This window comes from Parus major, chromosome 1A, assembly GCF_001522545.3.
Source record: "Parus major isolate Abel chromosome 1A, Parus_major1.1, whole genome shotgun sequence".
Taxonomy (NCBI): Eukaryota; Metazoa; Chordata; class Aves; order Passeriformes; family Paridae; genus Parus; species Parus major.
In genome coordinates this window covers 31516776-31536646 of record NC_031773.1, presented here as the reverse complement: position 1 = coordinate 31536646, position 19871 = coordinate 31516776, and the positions used below count along the sequence as shown (strand labels likewise).

The window sequence follows — 19871 nt, the reverse complement described above, 5'->3', positions numbered from 1 at the left end:
CTGAAAATCATAGCCTTGTACTGTATGGTAGTCTACATCACCTTTTTACAGAAAAGGAATGCTTTTCAAATGTTTAAGTTATTCTCAGCTGTTAGCAAATAAAAATACTTCCCAATCTTGGCATTAAAGGTTCTACTGCAATTTGGTATCTTTTATTACACAAAAGAAAAATGCTCTAAAAATTGCACAGAAATAAGAATTACAATAGAATCAAACAGTTTGTTACATGTCAACTCTGAGAGATAGTTAATTATGGAGGCAGCTCCGATTTCATTATCTGACATTTGGAAGAAATAAAATAATTGGGTATCAGCATCTGCCTACTGCTTTACCATACTACTCTCATTGTAAAACTCAGTAGCCAAGTGCAGATGAACACAGTATTTCTCCTCTTGTAACACTGAACATATGTAATATGCAGTCAACTAAGCAGTAAAAAAATGGAATGTCCAAACATTTGAGTGAAACAAACATTTTGATTAACACTTCAGTTTTAGTTTTCTTTACCTATATTTATCAGATGACTTTCAGCACAGGTGGGATTACTGCATAAGCTGTCAGAATACAAACATAACCCAATAGATCTACCAAGGGAAAGTGAATCAACTTTACTAACTCACATAAGTTACCCTGGAACTAGGACAGCAACAAAGCAAGCAGATTTTTCTCCTTAATGAAGAGTCAGTATTTTGCATTAATTTATCATGAGGTAGAACTACTGGATCCTGTATTCATGCACAGCATTATGATCATCCTGTTATTTTATACAACAGTGAAATAGGAATTCATCCTAGTAAGTATCTAACTTTTATAAATTGATAAAACCACTAGAAAGAAACCTGTGACAGTTATTCCCTGTGAAGTATGATGAAGCTTACCCTTTTGAGATGAATTGTTTTTAGCGTCACTGCACATTCTGATAAAGCCTGAAATGTAATACAGATCATTAGGCTGTGGGATTGGTCTGTTGGTTCACTATTCGAAGCTAAAGAACCTAATGAGGCCCAAAACAAGGGCTAGTTCATGCCATTATCCCTTCATTTTCCCTTCACACAATGCCAAGTCTTGACCTTCCAAATTTTGTTCCCCTCTAATAAGGAAAAACTCCCGCACAGCTGAATCCAAACTGAACTAGAGAACAGCCAACTCTGTGTGTTCACTTCCACTGAACATTAGTTAATAAATAAGGCAGGTCAATGGTAAATACTTAGATCTCCAATTGATTTTAAGCCTAGGTAAACTACAGGATACACTATCACAATATTCAATAATTAATCATACAGATACCTAAATGTAAAAAAATTCTGCAAAACCTAAGGGATTTTATTTCTGAGATAACAATCTTTAATACCCCATGGCTATTGTAGTTTTGGTAGCTTGAATCTGCCCCACAGGGATAAATGCAAAAAAACCCATCCATAATACACACCAGTACTGTCTGGGCATCTGCTAAGTCAAACGTTTGCTTCAAAGGTGCTAAGAAACATGCAGGAACAATGTGCTTGTAGACAAAGTCTGCAAAACCTACTGGTCCATCTTTACCTCCTAAAAAGAAAAATAATTTAAGTTCTATTATTGCCTCCTGGGTAGCAGCAGATGGATAGGAATTCTGGAAAGACATTCTTACCCCAGAGCTCCACCAACTTAGAAAGAATAATAAAACAAGTCTTCTGTGCAATAGGATCTGGGTAATCCACTGCTCCTTGAATGACAGTGAACAACACACGTTCCACATTCTCTGCACCTTAAACACATTAAAATAAACTTGTCACTTCAAATTGCAGCCTAAAACGTTTTGGTATCATACACTATTTTATACAAATACTGACCTGGAAGACATGCTTCAACTTCAAAATAGCTCTTTTTTGCACAAATCTCAAATATTTTTGGGAAGTTTCCCCTACGATGCAAGACAACTCTTATTTAGGTTATAATTTATTTTTTTTAAGTTTGGAGATTTAAATTGCTCTTCTGGCCTTTAACACACACAAAGGTCAGGGCAGTACTTTGTTTACAAATACAAATTTTGTCCTCTTCACCTAAACTTGGAAGAGTTAATTAAAACTCAGCAGCACTGAAGTAGTTAGCTTATCTTGCAGGATATGACAGGATATTTTTCACACAATTAAAATTTCTGTGCTGCATCTATGCTTGTTTGATTCCTTGAAAAAATTTTTGGCCTATCACAACTACCAAGTGCCTCTTTCAAGAAAGCTCTCACTACTTAATGCTACTTTTTCCTTTCCCAGCAGTACTACACCATTTTAGGACAGGGGAAAGGAATTCTGAGCTTCACTTACCAGATGAGTAATTTTAAACTTTCTCAAGTCCCTAGCCATTTTGATGGACTTCAAATAGAAAGAATCACTTAAAGTATCAAGTAGTGAGATGTTCTGACTTCAAATTCCCACTGTGAAAATGAACTAATTTGCTTGTGGCCAGTAAAGGTGAGGAAAACCTGGTAATTACATATATATTAAGTCACATGATACCTTCTACCATAGATAACAAGATCAGGCAACAGTAATAGAAGTTTACAGAATTTACTGATGTGTCCTTCCAAAAAGACACAATGAATAGTGGCAGCTCTGAGTGCTCATGCCCAGCACTCTGAACACTGCTACACACATTGGTATATATTGCATGATCATCAATTCACTAGACAAATACAATGATACATGAAGATGGATACACTGTTCTTATCCTAACAGGATCAGTGATTACACTAAGCTGAAAAGTTCAATAGGAAGAATATGCCTATTGTAGCTGTATTTCATAACCCCAAGTTCCTGTACAACAGGTAATTTGAATCAGGCAAGGTGAACACAGTATTTCCATTAATCCATTCTACTGTAATTAATGGATTATTAAGTTAAGGGTACTTGCCAGGAACTAGGTTAATAATTTTCTCAGATAAAACACAGGTGAGAATAACCACAGTACTGTCCTTTGAGAAACTGAATGCCTTACCTTGATTAGCTATGACTTCACTCATTCCACTACCAGTTACTGTTTGCAGAAAAGCAAAGTAACTCCTCCGTAACATCTGTTTTTCTAAAGCAGCAGACTGGTCATTTTCTTCTGCTGGAAGGAGCAACACCTCAAAAATAGCATGAAGTAGTGGCATAAACATCTGTTGCAGAAAAGGTGAAACCTGTGTCTGAAGATCAGAAGAGGGTGTCAGCTCAAAAAGAGAAATTGAACACTTAGAAGTTAAAACTTGAAGGCTCGTTAGAATTCTCCACTTGGATTCACTTTTAATGTTGGTAATTTCATATAATTACTTACAACACAGCAAGCTGCATCAGGGTCACCATGAACATTACTACACCTTGACTTACACATCACCCAGTTTAAGCCTTTTGCACAAAAATAACTAGTCCCGTCTAGCCTCATCTTGTGTTGGAAAAGGCTTTTCAGGCTTTTTCATCCTTCTGTTCACACAATTCATATATCCTGAAATACCACCTCTAAGATGTTAAAACTGGCAACAAGCCAGCTTTTATAGAACTTTTATTTAAGGATTACTAAAGAAAAGGTTTTCCTACTGACATTACAGAATAAACTTGTCACTTACAATACTTTAAGTGAGAAATATATGTAAGGGCACTAAATGATGAATTAAAAAGCTGAAGGCGTGTGGTATTCAGTCACATCAGAATTCCACAAAGAGGCAACTCATATGGTAACTTCTTAATGCTTAAGCAAGATTTTATCTTTTATCTTCTCTTTACTATGCCTTTTAAGTATTGAAGGTGAGACTACAGAAGCTAGGATCTTTATTTTACCATGTTATAATAAGAATAGTACTGTATCATACAAACTTAAACATTACACCTGAACATGATATTTGTCTCGTCTTGCTCCTGTGACTTTTTTCTTTTATGTTCCTCATCTTTCATGGACTATTTTTAATTACATACTGTTATCCCCGATATAAATCTATATTTCTGTATCGCTGTCTTCTGGAAATCTTGTTATAAAAGACAAGATCTCACTGCAAAGCTTGTGTATCTATAAGCTAATTTGTACCATTAACTTAAAACTTCAGGAGGCCATGAAGTTAATTGTGCAAAAAAAAAAAATTTGTGCTGCAAGTAGCATTTTAAAATATCAAATCCAAAAACTTAAACATAATATTTACATTTAAGACTAATCAAAGAAAAAAATCAATCATTTAATCACTGTGAGTCCAGCAATGTATGACTGTGATCAAAGACGTTTCCCCATAGCAGCCTTCAAAATAGACCTATTTATTAATTTTTAGGGAGGGTTCTAACACAGTAACTGGTTTTCTGGAACTAGAAAAGATATCTCTCAGCAACACTTTGTGCCTGAAAAGCTTATCCAATATCATACCTTAAACTTAGCTGTTATTTGGTTTATAAGAGGAATGAACTCTTGAAGATCTTTTGCTTCACAATCTTTAAGCATATGTTCAGAGGCAGAAGGAATGAACGGAAGAACTTCTTCCTCTAGGCAAATAATCATGCGGTGAAGGAAAGTGCGGACACCACTTCTCAGAACTTCCTTTTGTAATGGACAACTGAGAGCTGGCAGAAATGTTTGTAAGCAGTCCAGATAAACCTCTGAGCATCCACACTGTTTTACAGTTTGCTTATTGCTGAAAGCCTTGCTGGTTCGGCTGTAAAAGCACACATCGAGTTTTATATAAGCTCACATTCCAGTACAATGAAGAAGCAGTAACAAATGCTTTCCAACCCAGGCACTAAATTACAATACTCCATTTCATGAAATGGGAGCCAGACAGCTGAAGTAATGAACAGAGTATTTTTGTATGAAGTAGCATCAAACTTTGGCAGTTGCTGAGAATTAAATTATAACAATTTACCAACAACACATTATTAGATTAGCTGCATACAATTCTTTGAGCCAAGAAATAGATGCTGATTCATTATGAACTTGCTCAATATTCTCTGTATATACAAACAAAGCAGACTATTCTAAGGGGATTTAAGTTATTTTCTCAGCTATCACAAAAAAATTCTACAACCACCAGTGATTTTCTAGGTCAATAAAGTAGAAAACCCAGTCCCTCCTCCCAGTATATCCCTTGTATTTCCTTTTTACTCAAACCAGAAATATGGTTTACAAACAGTGTTACTGTGCTGTACCTACCTAGCAAACCCAACAGCATGATTGAGGCAGTCAGCCAGTGCCATCTGTCTGTCCTCGTCTTGTGCCATCATCAGTTTTTCTAACAATACTTTGAACTTCTCCATCAGCGGAGTCAACAAATTCCTCATCAGAACCTGTTTCCTTTCTGCAGAGTATTCACTGTTAACTATTAACACTCCAGCTGTTTCATAAATGAAAAGTTGATCATCACTGCTTAACAGTGCCTGGTAGCCATTTTCCTAAAATGGAAGATAAAAGGCATAATTCTCTAAGTGTCCTCTATCAAGGCTGTCTTCTCAAAGTTTATAGCCTTCCATATACACATCCATCTCTGCCCTATACTCTCAGAAACCCAAATAAGCAATATTATTACAATTAGGTACAAAAAGTAAGGTGTGCAAGTCATCGCATACCAAAAAAGCAGGATAATTATTTGTGCTTAAATGTCTGCATGCTAAGCTTACAATTCAGCAAGTACTCAGGCACACTGCTAAGTGCAAGCCTCACTGTGACATTACAAAAACTTACTGCAAATACTCACAGGAGGAGAAAGTTCCATCAGGTCTTGTATTCTGTTCAGAACATCTTCAATAAAGGGATTCATTTGCTTACTGAAGTAAAACACAAGTACGTAACACTACTTAGAAGCACATTCATTTTTACAGGTTTTAAGATACTTTACATAAGCTGTGAAGGTAGATGCTAAACTACCCTCTCCATATAGGAATCCCCTTTAAATATCAAAGCACTGTTGCAGAAAAATCTGGCTTATGAAGCTAGTGGTAGGCCAAATAAATACATGGCATAGTGGGAAATAACTATTTCTTTCTTTCCATCATTTTTTAAAAGTATGCATCATTTAAGTGAAGTATTTTGAACAGTAGAAAAATAAAAGCATGCTGGAATCTGAGCCATCTCTGAGCTTCTTCTGCCTCTAGATGTAATACATGCCTGTGAAATAAGACCAACAGGATAGGACTGTTCAAAGGACTCATATACTGAGTAAACTTCATCAGTATAAAATCTGAAATTATTCACAATTTAGAGACAAGGAAGAGTTACTCTTGAAAGTCTCCAGATCCACTCCCACTCAGCTCTGCTTACTGAGAAAAAGTAGAAAAGGCATTTGTATTGAGGATCAGCTTTAACATCCAACAAAATAAACTAAGTGTATGAGTTCCACTTCTTTGTTCTGTGACAAATTATTTCCATTGCCACCTTAGTATTACACAGTAGACCAATCCTGCTAGAGCACTGTTTTGGTATTTTACTTCATTGCAGTCCATCTGAAGCCCAGCCTGTTCCAATGACAATGGGGACATACTGAAGTGTTGTGTGTAGTAGATTCAGTGCCATTTGGATGCATTTATTTACTCACTTAAGAGACTTGACAAATCTGGAAAAGAGGTAAGCTGTTCGACTTCGTACTTTGGGACTTGTATGACGAAGACCACGGTGATCTAAAAATGCCATCTGCAATCAATAAAGCATCTCAGTCTTAGAAAGCCTAAACAAGGCAGGGGGCAAATCTAATCATCCAACAAGTTAAGAAACCCAGTTTTCTTAGGGACCTTCAGAGAACAGAAAAATTTCCTAAGTCTAAAGAACTTACCCAGTCTCAGCTAGTTAAAAATGTAAATTAAATGAAACTTACTAGTACAGTTGGAATGTGCTGAGGTTCAACAGCAAAGAATTTTTCATATCTAACCACGGTTTCAAAAAATTCCAGGGTCACTGATGTGTGTTGATAGGCACTAACACCAGAAGTCACCAGCTACAAACAAAAACATTAACAAGTTAGTATTTTAGATGTTTATAAAACCTAACTGCAACATAAGTGACATGAAATTAAGATGAGCCTTTTGAACTGAAACATTCCAGTCTTTAGTGGCACTTTTAAACAGCTCTCAAGACATGCTTACCGTTCTCATCATGTCTTGTAAAGCTGTAGCTTTAGTAACATCACCAGAGAAGTGAGCACCATGAGATACAGGAAGAGCCTCAGCCAACATATACAGCAGCCTTATTGCCACTTCTACTTCCATGAATCGTGTAGTCTGCCAGTTCCTAGAGAAATAATATGAAGAGCATGTTAGTCTTTAGTACCTTATGAAATAAACACAATTATACCATGTTAGTATTTTTGTTTAAGCCTTCTTCAAGATGCACAGCTTAAAAATACAGATTTAAACAAAGGAAAACACTGGAAGGCCCAGACAGTTATTTAGGATGCTTCTGAGACACTTTATCCTTTAAAATACCACCTCCTCATCATATCACCACCAACTTTCTTTTGCCTGTTTCAGCTGGACAGCTACAGATTTCTATTGTGCTTATTTAGATAGAAACCCACCTACTGGGACACAAGGACAAGCCATTCAGCTTGACATAGGAGGCTCAGTTAAGGTACAAGGTAACTACAAACAATACTGGATTTTTATTTGTATACACATAACTCTCCTCCTAGCCAGGGAAATCGTGATGTTTCTTTACATGTGTGCAGCTTCCAGGATTAAATCTACTTTTTTCTTTTCAGAAATATTGCACTTAGATTTTTTTTCCCCTCCATCCAACCTTGTTTTTCTGGTAAAAGTAACACATAATATTTACACCTCAAGGAACCTCTTACGAGATGTGGCAAAGTGAGCATCTGTCCAAATAGCTGGAGCTGTGTAGGTAAGTGACAAAAATCAAGAAACATCTCTAGGAAAGAAAAGCTGCTATTTAAGGTTACAAAAAGTAAGCTTTTTCTTTCTAAGGAGCTGAGTAGCAGATTATACGAAGTCATATTTATCATTAAGTTGCAACAAGCTCATTCTGTCAACTGACTTCACCTTGCTGCATCACACATTTCACTAGGGACTGATGGTTTACAAAGAGAAAATAAAAACCAAACTCCAAAAAGGCATCATACAAAACAAGTTATAAACCCCAACTTACTGAAGTGTAGTGTTAAAAACTCTGCGGACAGATGCCAACAGTAATTCTGGTGAAACCTGAGCAAGTCTGTCCAGCAACAGTTTCAGCTGTTTTCTGTACTCCACAAACATTGCCTCATCTTCACCCTACAAAAAAAAAAAAAAATCACATCAGTAAAGTCCTTATTTTCATGTTTAAATTAATCCACAACCATTTTAGACAATTACACCTAAAGCAAAAACATGTACATACAAAACCAGTATAGCAAACTCAAGAGAATTCAATAATGCTGATCCAGTGCTCTTGCAACAAAAAGCAGGCTCCTTTTATGGCTGGATATAATAGGTTGAGATACACTGCATTCAGTCCAGAAACATACTAAAAAGGATTTCCAAAATGAAAACCAGCCAAAAGTACAAGGAAGAAAATGCTCTTGGCAAAGCCTTATTGACCAAATTCTTAAAAATTTACTCACTCCTCAAAAGACACTCTTTCTTAGCTTCTAGCTTAGTTTTAAAATTGGATTGACAACATTTATGATGGACTGGATACAGTTTAAGTTAACCCTCTTCAGATTACAGCTCTCTGAGCAGCCTGGGACAAAGTAAGTATGTCTCACATAATCATTACTGTTGGTTGACAGAGATGTTAAACATGGAAGGAAAATAAAATCTTTAGCTCATTTTTGCAGTAGTTTGACCATCTCCAATAGCTCAAGCAGGATGTCTTTTGAGAGTTTCATTACAAAATATTTCTCAAGTACTTTTGCAAGATAGAAATGGGGTGCAGAAACATGCAGATTTGCACTGAATAAGCCACCTCAACAGCTATGTTTAGTTATCAGCACAGCTGTATTTGCCTAGGAATAGCTCTGCACAAACACAGCCACAAATACTGTTGATTCAGCTGGCTTGGATATACCTTTACTATGTTGCTTTGTCCTATGCAGACATGCCTAGAAGCTTTCCATAGGAAAAAAACTCAGCCTACACATCCTTGCTTCCTACTATTAAATCTTAAGTCTATGAAAAATACAGACTTTTAGTGTGAGCAAGTTTTACTACATATAATTAAGTTGCATGTGTCTGTTTATTCCTACAACACAATACCTCATTTTCAAAATTATATTCTTCATCATATGTCAACTTCTTCATAACAGCCAACATGATTGCCTAGGATAAAAACAGAATAGTAAGCATGGAAGCAGACAAGTTTATAAGAAACAACTGTTAAAAATACTACAGCAAAGAAAACATTGAAGCTAATGTTATGTGTTTACAAATATTTTAATCTCTTTTGAACTATTATTTTCAGAGGTTTAGAAGTTAACAGTCCAAATTAAAACTGATGGGTTATATCCAAACAATACACAGATGCTATTCCAGACAGACAGCAAGTGTCACCATGACCTGTGAGAAGTGTCTGCTTCTCTCTAAGAAGTGATATTTAATAATTAAAATAATTGCAAAACACGAATGCAATACACTTGTAGCCAAAAATGTTTAGAAAGACCTGTCATCCTCAGAATTAAAAATGTGATCCTCCTAAGAAAAAACCTTTGGAACTTCAGAGGCACAAGAAACAAGCCCCCTTTTTTTCCTGTTCAAATAATCAACAGGTGTAAACTTTAAAATGCAGAACTTCAAAGGAATGTTGCTAAGCACAAAATTTAAAGCTTCAGACAAAGAACAGTAAGACTATTTCCAACACTTTCTTATTATGAGTTGGATTAAAGAAAAAAAATTGTTATGATTGTTTCTCAATTTAACACAAATCCTCAAGAAGTAAAATTAGGAAATATTTGCAACAAAAAAATCTCCAGTTTAAAAGCAACTTAAATCAACATATTTCAGGACAGTAACATATTCCAACTTCTAGTGTCTTAAGTGTACCACAGTACTAACATCATTTGATCTAGCTATAACAACAAAAGACAGCCACAAAAATAAAAAGATTCTGTATTATTAACAAAGCACTCTTTTTGTGTTACCTAATCCAATTTAAACAGACATTAGACAAAAGGAGATCAAGATACTCTACAGCAGAGTTATCATCCAATTTCAACTTTTCATGTTAGAACAGGTACAGAGTTCAGCTTTCTTTTTAAAGGAAAAGGAATCATACCTGTTAGCTGTATGAACTTATGAAATAACACTGCACCAATCTAACCAGTTCAACATCCAAATCAGTATATCTACATTGGTGCAGACTGGGCTGAAAAACCCAAGTGAGTTTACTACTTCCAAAACTGGACATAAACTTTATGTTTTATATATAAACTTAAGATTATCTACTTGAGCTTAATGTATATTTGATATAATGTGTAACATATAACTGCTCATAATTACAACTGCTATTTTTCAATTGCTTCTTTCTTAAGTTTAATCTATATTATTAATAGTTATATTTATGACAATCCTTCCTAGACTTCTTCCAATCCTTTGGAATTAGGACAGGTTTTAATAAAAATAAAGACTTCAAGGAAACAACTCTTCTGTGTTGATTTAAGAATATTCTTTGAACAGTATAGCCTGCAGAGGAGCTTGCCAACATACGCTTAAGGATTGTTTGGGAAAACCAGCTCTTTCATCTTTATACACAATTCAATATAGGTTTGCTATTTAAAGAAACAACTGTAGTTATTTAGTAAAATATGGAACACACTGTCTGTACTTTTAAGTCTTCACTTTTAACTATTGTCATATACACATTGAGGCATATAAATGAAATATGATTTGTTTCAGCAAAACAAAATATTCTGATCTAGCGTGTCCTTGAAGTAAAGAAACGGTAGTAAAAAAAATACCTACCTCTACATTAGCTTTTTGTTGGTCTGAAAGTGCAGAAAGCTGGAAAATAAAATTCAAGCATTATTTTTTTTGTATTCTAACTCCTTCATTACTAAGAGAAAGACTTGCTTTTTTTAACAGCCATATGATCTGCCTTTCACCTTATCACAAGATTTAACTCAACTCCTTCAGATCTCTAAACATTACAGAAATAGCATGACCACAGGCATTAAAGAAACAATGCTAATTAGTCAAAAAACCTATTTTCCAAGTCAGTTTGCACAAAGTATGAGACATTCACACAAAAATCAAATTAAATCATGTCAGAATTGGTGTTAAATAGAAGCCAGACATATTTACTTGTTTCAGAATGTGAAGGTAGTCGTAACAGAAGCCAATGATGTTGGAAGAGATATCATCATCTTCATGAATTAGAAGCTGCAACATCAGGGCCACTTTCGCTTCAATAGCTTGTAGAGTGTCTTGAGCACTCTTCATATCACCATTTTTTATCAGTTTAGTCCAACTAGCTATTAATGCTTGCCCCATCCCATTGACCAGCTTAGAAAATCTGGCCAGAAAATCCACATCATCCTCCTGCAAGAAAAGACATCCGATTAAAAAGCTGACACTTAAATAACGTGAGACTACAGACTGCACTAGCCATGTCTAGTACGTACAATTAAACCAACACTTGTCTCCTTGATGGAAACTACCAACTGCCTACAATTGGTTCTTTTTCCCCCTGGGAATGGAGAGATAAAAAAGCTAAAGCAATGCCAGATGTGGCTGTCCTCCATTACACAACAGTAGCTTGCTTCATCTCTTCAGATTTGTTTGCTTCTCTCTTTACAGCAATAAGCAGGTTCAAAATAAAAGCAGCAGCACATGCCTACCATAAATTTTAGGCTGTATAAGAGGAAAAATCTTTTTATGAAAAACTTCAGAAATTAATAGTTGTGGCTCACTTCAGAAATACTGATAACAATTACCTTTCAGTACTGCCTATAAGAGTGAGCTAATATTAAATACTTCAGGCTTGCTTTGCAGAGAAACATTGATCAGAATCAAGAATACCCCTGGAAGCAGCCACCTCAAAGAAATGTTTTGGTCTCTGCCATAATTGTACAAAAGTGTAAAAATAACAAGTCTACCTAAGAAAGTCTGAGGTGAGATTTTTATAAGTAGGAACACAAATTTGACAAAAGTTTCAAAAGTAAGGGGTAAAAGCCTTGCAATCTAAGAACTACATCTTCATAAGGACTGGTTGCTCTTTCTCCACAGCAGGTAGTGAACAGCTGTTCCTTGAACATGGCATCTGCCAGGCAATGTGTGTTTAGTTAGTAGGTATATTTTTCCAGCTTACAGATAAGCATTTCAAGCCTCATGTTTGATAGTGCACACAGGCAAAAGAGCACACGTGTCCTTAAGAAAGCTCTTTGCCCTACCTAATTATGTGTAGAGTTTTTCAGGGTGAGACATTAAATCAGTGATCTTGGCTACAATACCTATTACACAATCATTCAGAAGGGAAGATTCAGGACAAGGAAACACAGAACCAGTATTAACAGTAAGCACAACATACTCTAAGAGAGGAACAGAGGAGTAACGTAGTACCTTGCTTCTAGAATGAAATCCTGTGTGTTCAAATTAATAATAAACATTAATAACAAGCTCTTAAATTTAAGTATAAGAAAACTGTAAGAAGTGTTCAGCTTTGATGCAGAAGCAAAAGTACTTCCCTCTAATCTATGGACTGCTTTAAAATTTTCTGTGCATCTGCTTATTTAAGAACCGTCAGAAACCTATGACTCATTCCTGTTCTTAAAAATCAATGCACAAACCTGATCAATACTGAAGAGGCCAGCAGACTGCAATACTTGACATAAAGACTCAACCAGTTTTGTTTTATCAATTGGGTCCATTCCCTTATTTACAATTTCAAACAAACAATCACAGGCTTCTTCCCGGAGAACTTCCACAGACATGTGACCTAGCAGCATATTTATAAACCTTCAGAGAAAAAAAAGTTTAGCTTTAGATGTACAAAGTAACACTGTATAGAAGCTTTATATTATTTGTGTGCATATTTAGAATTTTATTTCTTTTTACAATTCTTCTTTTTCTATTGTACTGACAGAACTTAACAATTTTATACATTTTAAAGAAAACACAGCAAATTGAGTAGTGTTTAGTGTGGCCTTTATATCAGCCTGGCTTGCAAAAACAATCACTCTCCAAAAATTCCCAAAACTCCAAACATAGAATTAAAAACCATCTTTAAAGGACTTACATTTCACTCTATACAGTCAGCACACTACCCAGGTGATATTTGCAAACTCTTTCCATCAAAACCTTACCTTTCATTGGCTATCAGGCTCAAATCTATCCAGGATACATAAGCTCCAACTACTTCAAGGCACTGGCATGTCAACTCTGAGTTATTATATTGATAATTCTGTAAGATTTGGTACCATGATTCCACCAGACTTGGAATGCATTGTTCCCTCATAGTATCTTTTAATAAGGTGTTCCTACGAGCCTCCTATCAATACAAAAAAAGGATAAAATCAGTCTTGTCACAGATTAGCATCTTGTCAAATCAGTAGCATTTTTGTATCCATTTCCAGACATCATGTGTCATAGCAAGATACATAAATCAGAAACCCCATGAACATCGTTTTTTTTCCCCTTCCAATAAATTAAACTAAAATATCCTAAGCTTTCCTTTTTAATATCCACAATGCCCAAACACTGAAAAAAAAAGGCAGAAAAAGAAGAACAGTTCTCTAAATCATTAAATGGACTTTTGATGGTAAGACCCCTTAAAACACGCACTACAAAAAAATTAACAACTTAAAATGAGTAAATTCAGCATTACACTGGCAAACGCAGTTGATTAAATTTTGTTTGAAAGCTTTCAAGGAAAAATGATTATTAGCTGAAAAGTATGAAATCATAAGAAGTATTAAACAACAAAGCTAAACAAAATATTTTGAATTTAAATCACCTAAAGTGTCTAAGGCAGAGTTGCCACAGGAAAAAAGCGTATCTTAAAACCTTCTGCTCTAATTAAAGGAAGAGAACGTCTTAAAATTTTAAAGCAAAAACATTTTTTCAATGCAAAATAATAACTTGCCTCTGATGTATGAACAACATCCCGGTCCACCAGCTCAGCATCAACAGCCATCAGGATTCTGAGGTACATATCCACACCTCGTGGATTAAGGTCAACTACTGACAGAATGTCAAAAAAAAACTTGGGCCATTTTGTGAGATATTCAGTAACAAAAAGCAATGCAAAGACTTGTGCTGCTTTGTTGCGAATAAAAGTCTTCTCAGGCTGGGGATTCAGCATCTGGCAGAAACAAGACATTTCATCTGTATATTCTTAATAAATTAGAGAAGAATCTTATGGGTTTGTTGATCTCTCTGCAGTAGTTAATGTACTACCTCTCTTCCTGTCTGAGACTAAAAAAGAAACCCTTACATTTCCAAAGAATTTAAAGAAAAATTGGTTAAACTGTCATGCATTGGGGAAGATGCTCTCTACGGGTGCTATGGTCCTAAGCCTTTCATTCAGTACCAAAACATCAAGTACTACTCAAAGACTAAAGGGCTATTTTTGCCAGTTTGATGAAAGTTACAGTCCTCTTGTGGTTAGCTTGTGCCTGTGTTAGATGTTAGTGCTAAGAATAGTAAGGGAAGTTCCTAAATCTAAGGGAAAAAATAATAATAAATAAAAAAAAATTCACTACCAATCTCCCCTTCTCTCCCTTCCCTTTTATAAACTCCTAAATGGAACAGTTTGCCACAAAAAGAAAAGCAATTTTATCCACTTCATAATTATCTGTTCTTTTTAAACAGTAAAAACTGTATTTTAAACTCTATTATATTCCATTTCCTACTGTTAAACTTTCTACACAGCAACTATGTTAATCTTCAGTGCAGAAGTGGAATGACAGCTATATAATGGCAGGTATGGACAAACCAGTGGATGATTCTGCTGACTGCAAACTCCTGGGTGGGGCTGATACTACAAGTTTGGCTACAGTAACTAATTCCACAAGCAAGAATAGACCACACTCTGCCATGGTACTAACAAAGGAGTGATAAACATCTGCCAGCAGATTCTAAGCAGATAGGAGTTCACTCAGTAGGATCTTAGAAAAAGAATTAGCAGGCCTAATGCTCCTCCTCTAGACACCCAGGAACATCAGGAGTCTGTATTATACCTCTCTAAAGGGGAAACTTTAATACACCTTATCTTACACATTGATTTACAATTGATTAAACCACATTCATTAGCTGATACAAGAATTACATATTTAGTACTAAGTTCAGGCATGGACTTCTTTACAACACTTGATTTAAAAAAAATTCTCAAACCTTTAACAATCAGGTACCAAATATCTGCAGGAAGCCATCTTTAAACACAAACAACAGATGAAACATTTAGTCCACACCCAATGTCTTGTGTTAGCCTAAAAGCTTAACATGTAACACTGCTGTGAAGGATATACATACCTGTGCTTGCAGCCATGTTATGAGTGTTTCCCTAATTAGCTGCTGCTGGACTTCAGTAAGCTCAGAATATCTGAAACAAAAAACATTGAGGTCAAAATACAACTGTGCTTCATGACAAGCACCAACACTCAGCAAAGAAAAAACTCTTTTATATGGTATATAAACCTCCACATTAACATAAATGAAAAGTTTCTAGGACAGCAATTTACAAAACTATTTGCATGCTAAAATTTTAACTTTAAAAAAGGCAAAAATATTAAAAAGCATTTTACCCATAGTAATAGATCACATCTTGAGGCATTACTGCCTTCTATATTGGAGTAGAAGCCTGAAATTTTGCAGGACAGGTGCTCTATTAGGGACAGGACTTATGACCCTTATAAAAATACACATTTGACCATAGGCCAAAGGAAGAAGGAAGAGACATTTGTCTATGCTTGAACTTGTTTACTACACATAGAAGACTATCACTATTGAGTACAACAAGTCCTTCACTGATCTAACCTACACTACATTTACTATCAGATTTATGTAAAAAAAACCCAAGGAAGTAATTTTGCTTTATGTCATTACATATAGTCCTGGCAACTTGTGACATTATATCCAGCTCACCTCAAATACAAGCCATACCTCTGCCAGGACTAGTGAAACTGGGATTACTCTATTGCAAGGAGAGTTAGCTGTAGGCTTATAGAGTCCTTAATAGGAATGACTGAATAGGACTTCAGTGTTCCTGTCACAGCCAGCTGTTCACTAAAGACATAAAAAACCCACCCCACTGAAAATGTTTAAAGAAAATAAGCAGTAGGAAACGAGAAAGAAAACATACTGAAGGAAACAGTGACAGGGATGAAACAAGCAGAGAAAAGAGGACAGTCAGGTAAAATAAGGTAATTAGTCTCTAACATTTGCACTCATACCAAACTGTAAAAATCAGTCACAAAGTACATATTATTCCTATCTAAACTCCTGACCTGTTCAGTGTATTACAAGCAGTCACGATGATATTCAAAGACTCCATGATGGTCAATTCCAGACCAAAGTGAGGGAAAAATATAGCTCTGTGCAATGATATTCATAGTATTAACAAGTACTTTTCCCTAGAATTGTGGTTTTATGAAACCACCACTCAGTGAAAAAACTTCTTTCTCAACATCTCTGCTATGTTTATTGAATGAATGGGGCTCTGTCTAAAGTCCAGGACTCTCTACAGAGTGTGGCTGCAAAAACTGGTGAGAGTACAGAGTAAGGCCTGAATCTGCAGACAGGAATAGTTAAGTTTCAAGCAGTCCTTGCTATCTGGGCCTGCATTGGGCCATACACAGATGTCAGAGTAGCTGAGAGCAGAGCATGCTGCTCAAAACCTCTCCAAGGAAAAGGTAAAGAAATACAAGACAGCTCTCTGCACCAGACTACAGACACCTCATCAAACAGAACCAGGAAACAGATACCATTTTAAGTTTATTTGCAAGCAGAATAAAAAGGGAATTAAATGGATGTATAGGGATAGTGCCAACATAAACCACTCACTTGAACTTAACTTGATGTTCCAGAACTTGAAAGCAGAAGAACTTGATGTGATCATCACTAGAAAAGAAAATTTTGTTACTGAAAACAATATGAGAAAAAAAATTCCACAAATATTACAATCAGATTGCCCCTTTGGCACCAGAAAAAAACAAACCTGCGGCTACAGTTACTTTAAAGCAAAAATGACAAATAGTAAAGCAGTTAATCTGGTAGAAATGAGCAACTGTTAATATTTATGTTTGATACTAGTCTTTTTTTCTATAGTCACCTATTTGTTATGGTTTGATTTCAGTATTGAACAAACAAAACTACAATACCTACTGTATCCTGCCCTTACAAAAATCTATCAGGCTTCAATAGTATGTTTGAGGCCCACTACTACACTAAGTGCAAGTTGTACTCTACATCTTAAAAATCAAAGGTAAAGACAAACTGAAGTATAGATTAAGCACAGACATTTCACGTGCTCTGTTAACCACACCACTTTTTTATCTTACAATCTAAAACTTGCAACAAGAATAATGTATTTTTTAAAGATTCTAATTTCTAGTCTTACATAGTTTTAATTACTGAACATTCTGACAAAGTCAGAAGTTTTGATAAAACACGTACAAAAAAAGCATTCACTATAAACTACTGCTGTTATTTGGGAGGTATGCACCCTTCCATTTCCTTCCAAATTGAATTATTCCATAAAACAGTGACCATCTAGTATTTTTGATGTAAATACACAACTATGTGCAAAAATAGTGGTGATTACATACTCTGCATCTTGAAAAATGGGATCACCTACTCCATAGAACAGGGGCAAGGAACTACTTATGAGATCACTGAAGTCTATAGTCTCACAGCGGGCAACTGTCAGCCACTTCGTGTCCCCTGAATTTCAAAAACCAGCAGTCTTTGTGCTACTAAATTAACAGAGTTTAATATTGCTCTTCCGTGAAAACCATTACAGAGAGGCCACAGATCAACTATGAGTCTAAAAATAGTATGAAGACCATATTAACTTTCAACAATCTAGTTTGCCTATTATGCTGCACAGCAGACCCACACATATTACTAAAGAAAATAAGAAATTATTAGTTACATTACCTGTATATACTCTGAGCTAATGCTTCTGCACAGACTTGCCAAGCATCCTGAGATATCTTGAGCTGCTCAAAGTAGGCTAGTGCCTGCAAAAATCAAGTTAAATCTCACTTTAAAAAGAACAAAACATGCAGCAATACATATCATTCACACTTGCCCTTGTATTTAAACAGCTCTTCTTAAAAAAAAACTCTATTTGGATACATTTCAGTGGCTCCCTAATCAACTTAACACTGAGCAGGTTTTTTCCAAATGCCAATATCATAAGTACCCATTTCCACTTCATATTCAATACAAAGATTTTTGTTACTTGAATACAGAATTCAAAGAACCAGATGTGTTGAGGTTAGATGGAATCTCCTCAGACTAGACTAGACAGTTGACTAGAGCAGCTTGCTCAGGGCCTTTCCATATGAGTGGAAGTTCACATCCAAGTTAAAATTCCTTCCATAAATTCTAAAGAAGTGGTAATTTAGATTTTTCACTGAAAACAACTTACTATTTTTGTTGCACTACTTTGCTCATATTCAACACCTCAAGCTCAAAAAACAAGCAAACATTGACCATCTGGAAAACTGTCAGTTTATGAATCTTCTACAGAAATCAATGAAACCTCTACCAAATTTTAAATAATCATGTTACTTATCAGGACTTCTAAACAACTTTTGACAACAGTTAATTTGATTTAATTGCTTTAAGGCTCAGTGTGACATGTAATACAGAATAGTAAAGCAAGTTTTGAAGAAGAGATTAGATTAACAACATTATTTCAATTCTATGAATGCATGTATTTCAAGGGGCAGGTTTTACTGTTGGATATTTTTAGAGGCTGCTTTTTGCTTTGTTTCATAAAGGTTTTCATTTACCAAAGTCATCTCCCAAAGTAATTATTCAGAACGAAGTTCTAAAATAAGAATTCACTTTCTGTAGTTAGTACTAGTGATACTTCATGATACTTTACTTATTGTTTTACTAGAAATGGTTTGATACTTTCTTTATGTTGCATCTTACACAATAGTGGAAAAGGTAGGTCCCCTTCTGCTATGAAATATTTCAAAACTGAGCAGAGTTAAAAGGTCAAATCTAAAACCTTCCAATTTTAGTGATATTGTATTGACAGATCACTAAAGATTAGCTATATTCATCCTTTTAAAAAGGACAAATACACAGAACCAACATATTTAACAGGCTACTTAGAAAATCAAATCAAACCACATTTGTAACTGTTTCAAACATTCTAGGATTTGTTCTATGAACACAAAACCACAGTATTAACATCCTCATTCCTGAAAGACTTTACTAGAAGTTATCTTGCAGACAGTTAAATTAACATGGTAATCAGCAGAGATAATTACTCAGTAAATAGTTATGTGAATAATGTATTTTCATAAAAGCATCTCTTATGCAGTAAATGTTACCCACATATCATGATTACTTTCTTAACCTATTTTACAATAACACAAGCTTCAGTACAATTAAACCCACACATTTCATTAAAAAGACACTAAACCTAGGTAATCCATTAAAATTACAGTTTAAAAACATCCAAGAATCAACATGCTAATTTCAAGCAAATTGTTTTCAGTGGCTGAATTTCATTCTATGAGAATCTACGAATAGAGTTGAGCAACAAGTACAAAGAACTGAAAAAACAGAAACAGAGTCCAGAAAAATAAATTCTATGCATTTTAAGTGCAATTGAACTGAAGTGTAACAGAATTGATAATACATGCAACATGCATGTTTGCAACATGACTTTGTTTTGTACTTGCCACCACAAACCTTATGCATTGGCTCACAAAACAAACTCAACAAACTCTCCCAGCCCAAGAAAACATGGGATTTTTGCACTGCAATACTACCTCTAGCTATTAG

At 35.2% G+C, this 19871-nt stretch overlaps 1 protein-coding gene across 4 annotated transcripts in view; it reads right to left on the bottom strand.

The window, feature by feature from the left end:
• XPOT (exportin for tRNA) overlaps positions 1 to 19871 on the bottom strand; it is a 30598-nt gene that overhangs the window by 6702 nt on the left and 4025 nt on the right. For 3 of the 4 annotated variants that reach the window (XR_004497511.1, XR_004497510.1, XM_015627354.3), the window contains exons 3-22: positions 18000 to 18082; positions 16905 to 16961; positions 15375 to 15444; positions 13987 to 14205; positions 13208 to 13392; positions 12692 to 12860; positions 11208 to 11444; positions 10869 to 10907; positions 9168 to 9230; positions 8080 to 8204; positions 7062 to 7206; positions 6794 to 6913; positions 6518 to 6612; positions 5681 to 5750; positions 5140 to 5378; positions 4360 to 4645; positions 2971 to 3160; positions 1628 to 1744; positions 1430 to 1545; positions 879 to 926 (exon numbers count right to left, since the gene is read on the bottom strand). Coding sequence is in view for 1 of the 4 variants with exons in the window: in XM_015627354.3 (XP_015482840.1) it covers positions 879 to 926; positions 1430 to 1545; positions 1628 to 1744; positions 2971 to 3160; positions 4360 to 4645; positions 5140 to 5378; positions 5681 to 5750; positions 6518 to 6612; positions 6794 to 6913; positions 7062 to 7206; positions 8080 to 8204; positions 9168 to 9230; positions 10869 to 10907; positions 11208 to 11444; positions 12692 to 12860; positions 13208 to 13392; positions 13987 to 14205; positions 15375 to 15444; positions 16905 to 16961; positions 18000 to 18082 (2673 nt within the window). In the remaining 3 variants the exon portion in view is untranslated. Of the gene's footprint in view, positions 1 to 878; positions 927 to 1429; positions 1546 to 1627; positions 1745 to 1829; positions 1901 to 2970; positions 3161 to 4359; positions 4646 to 5139; positions 5379 to 5680; positions 5751 to 6517; positions 6613 to 6793; positions 6914 to 7061; positions 7207 to 8079; positions 8205 to 9167; positions 9231 to 10868; positions 10908 to 11207; positions 11445 to 12691; positions 12861 to 13207; positions 13393 to 13986; positions 14206 to 15374; positions 15445 to 16904; positions 16962 to 17999; positions 18083 to 19871 lie in introns of all 4 variants that reach the window. The other variant, XR_004497512.1, reaches the window with a different exon arrangement.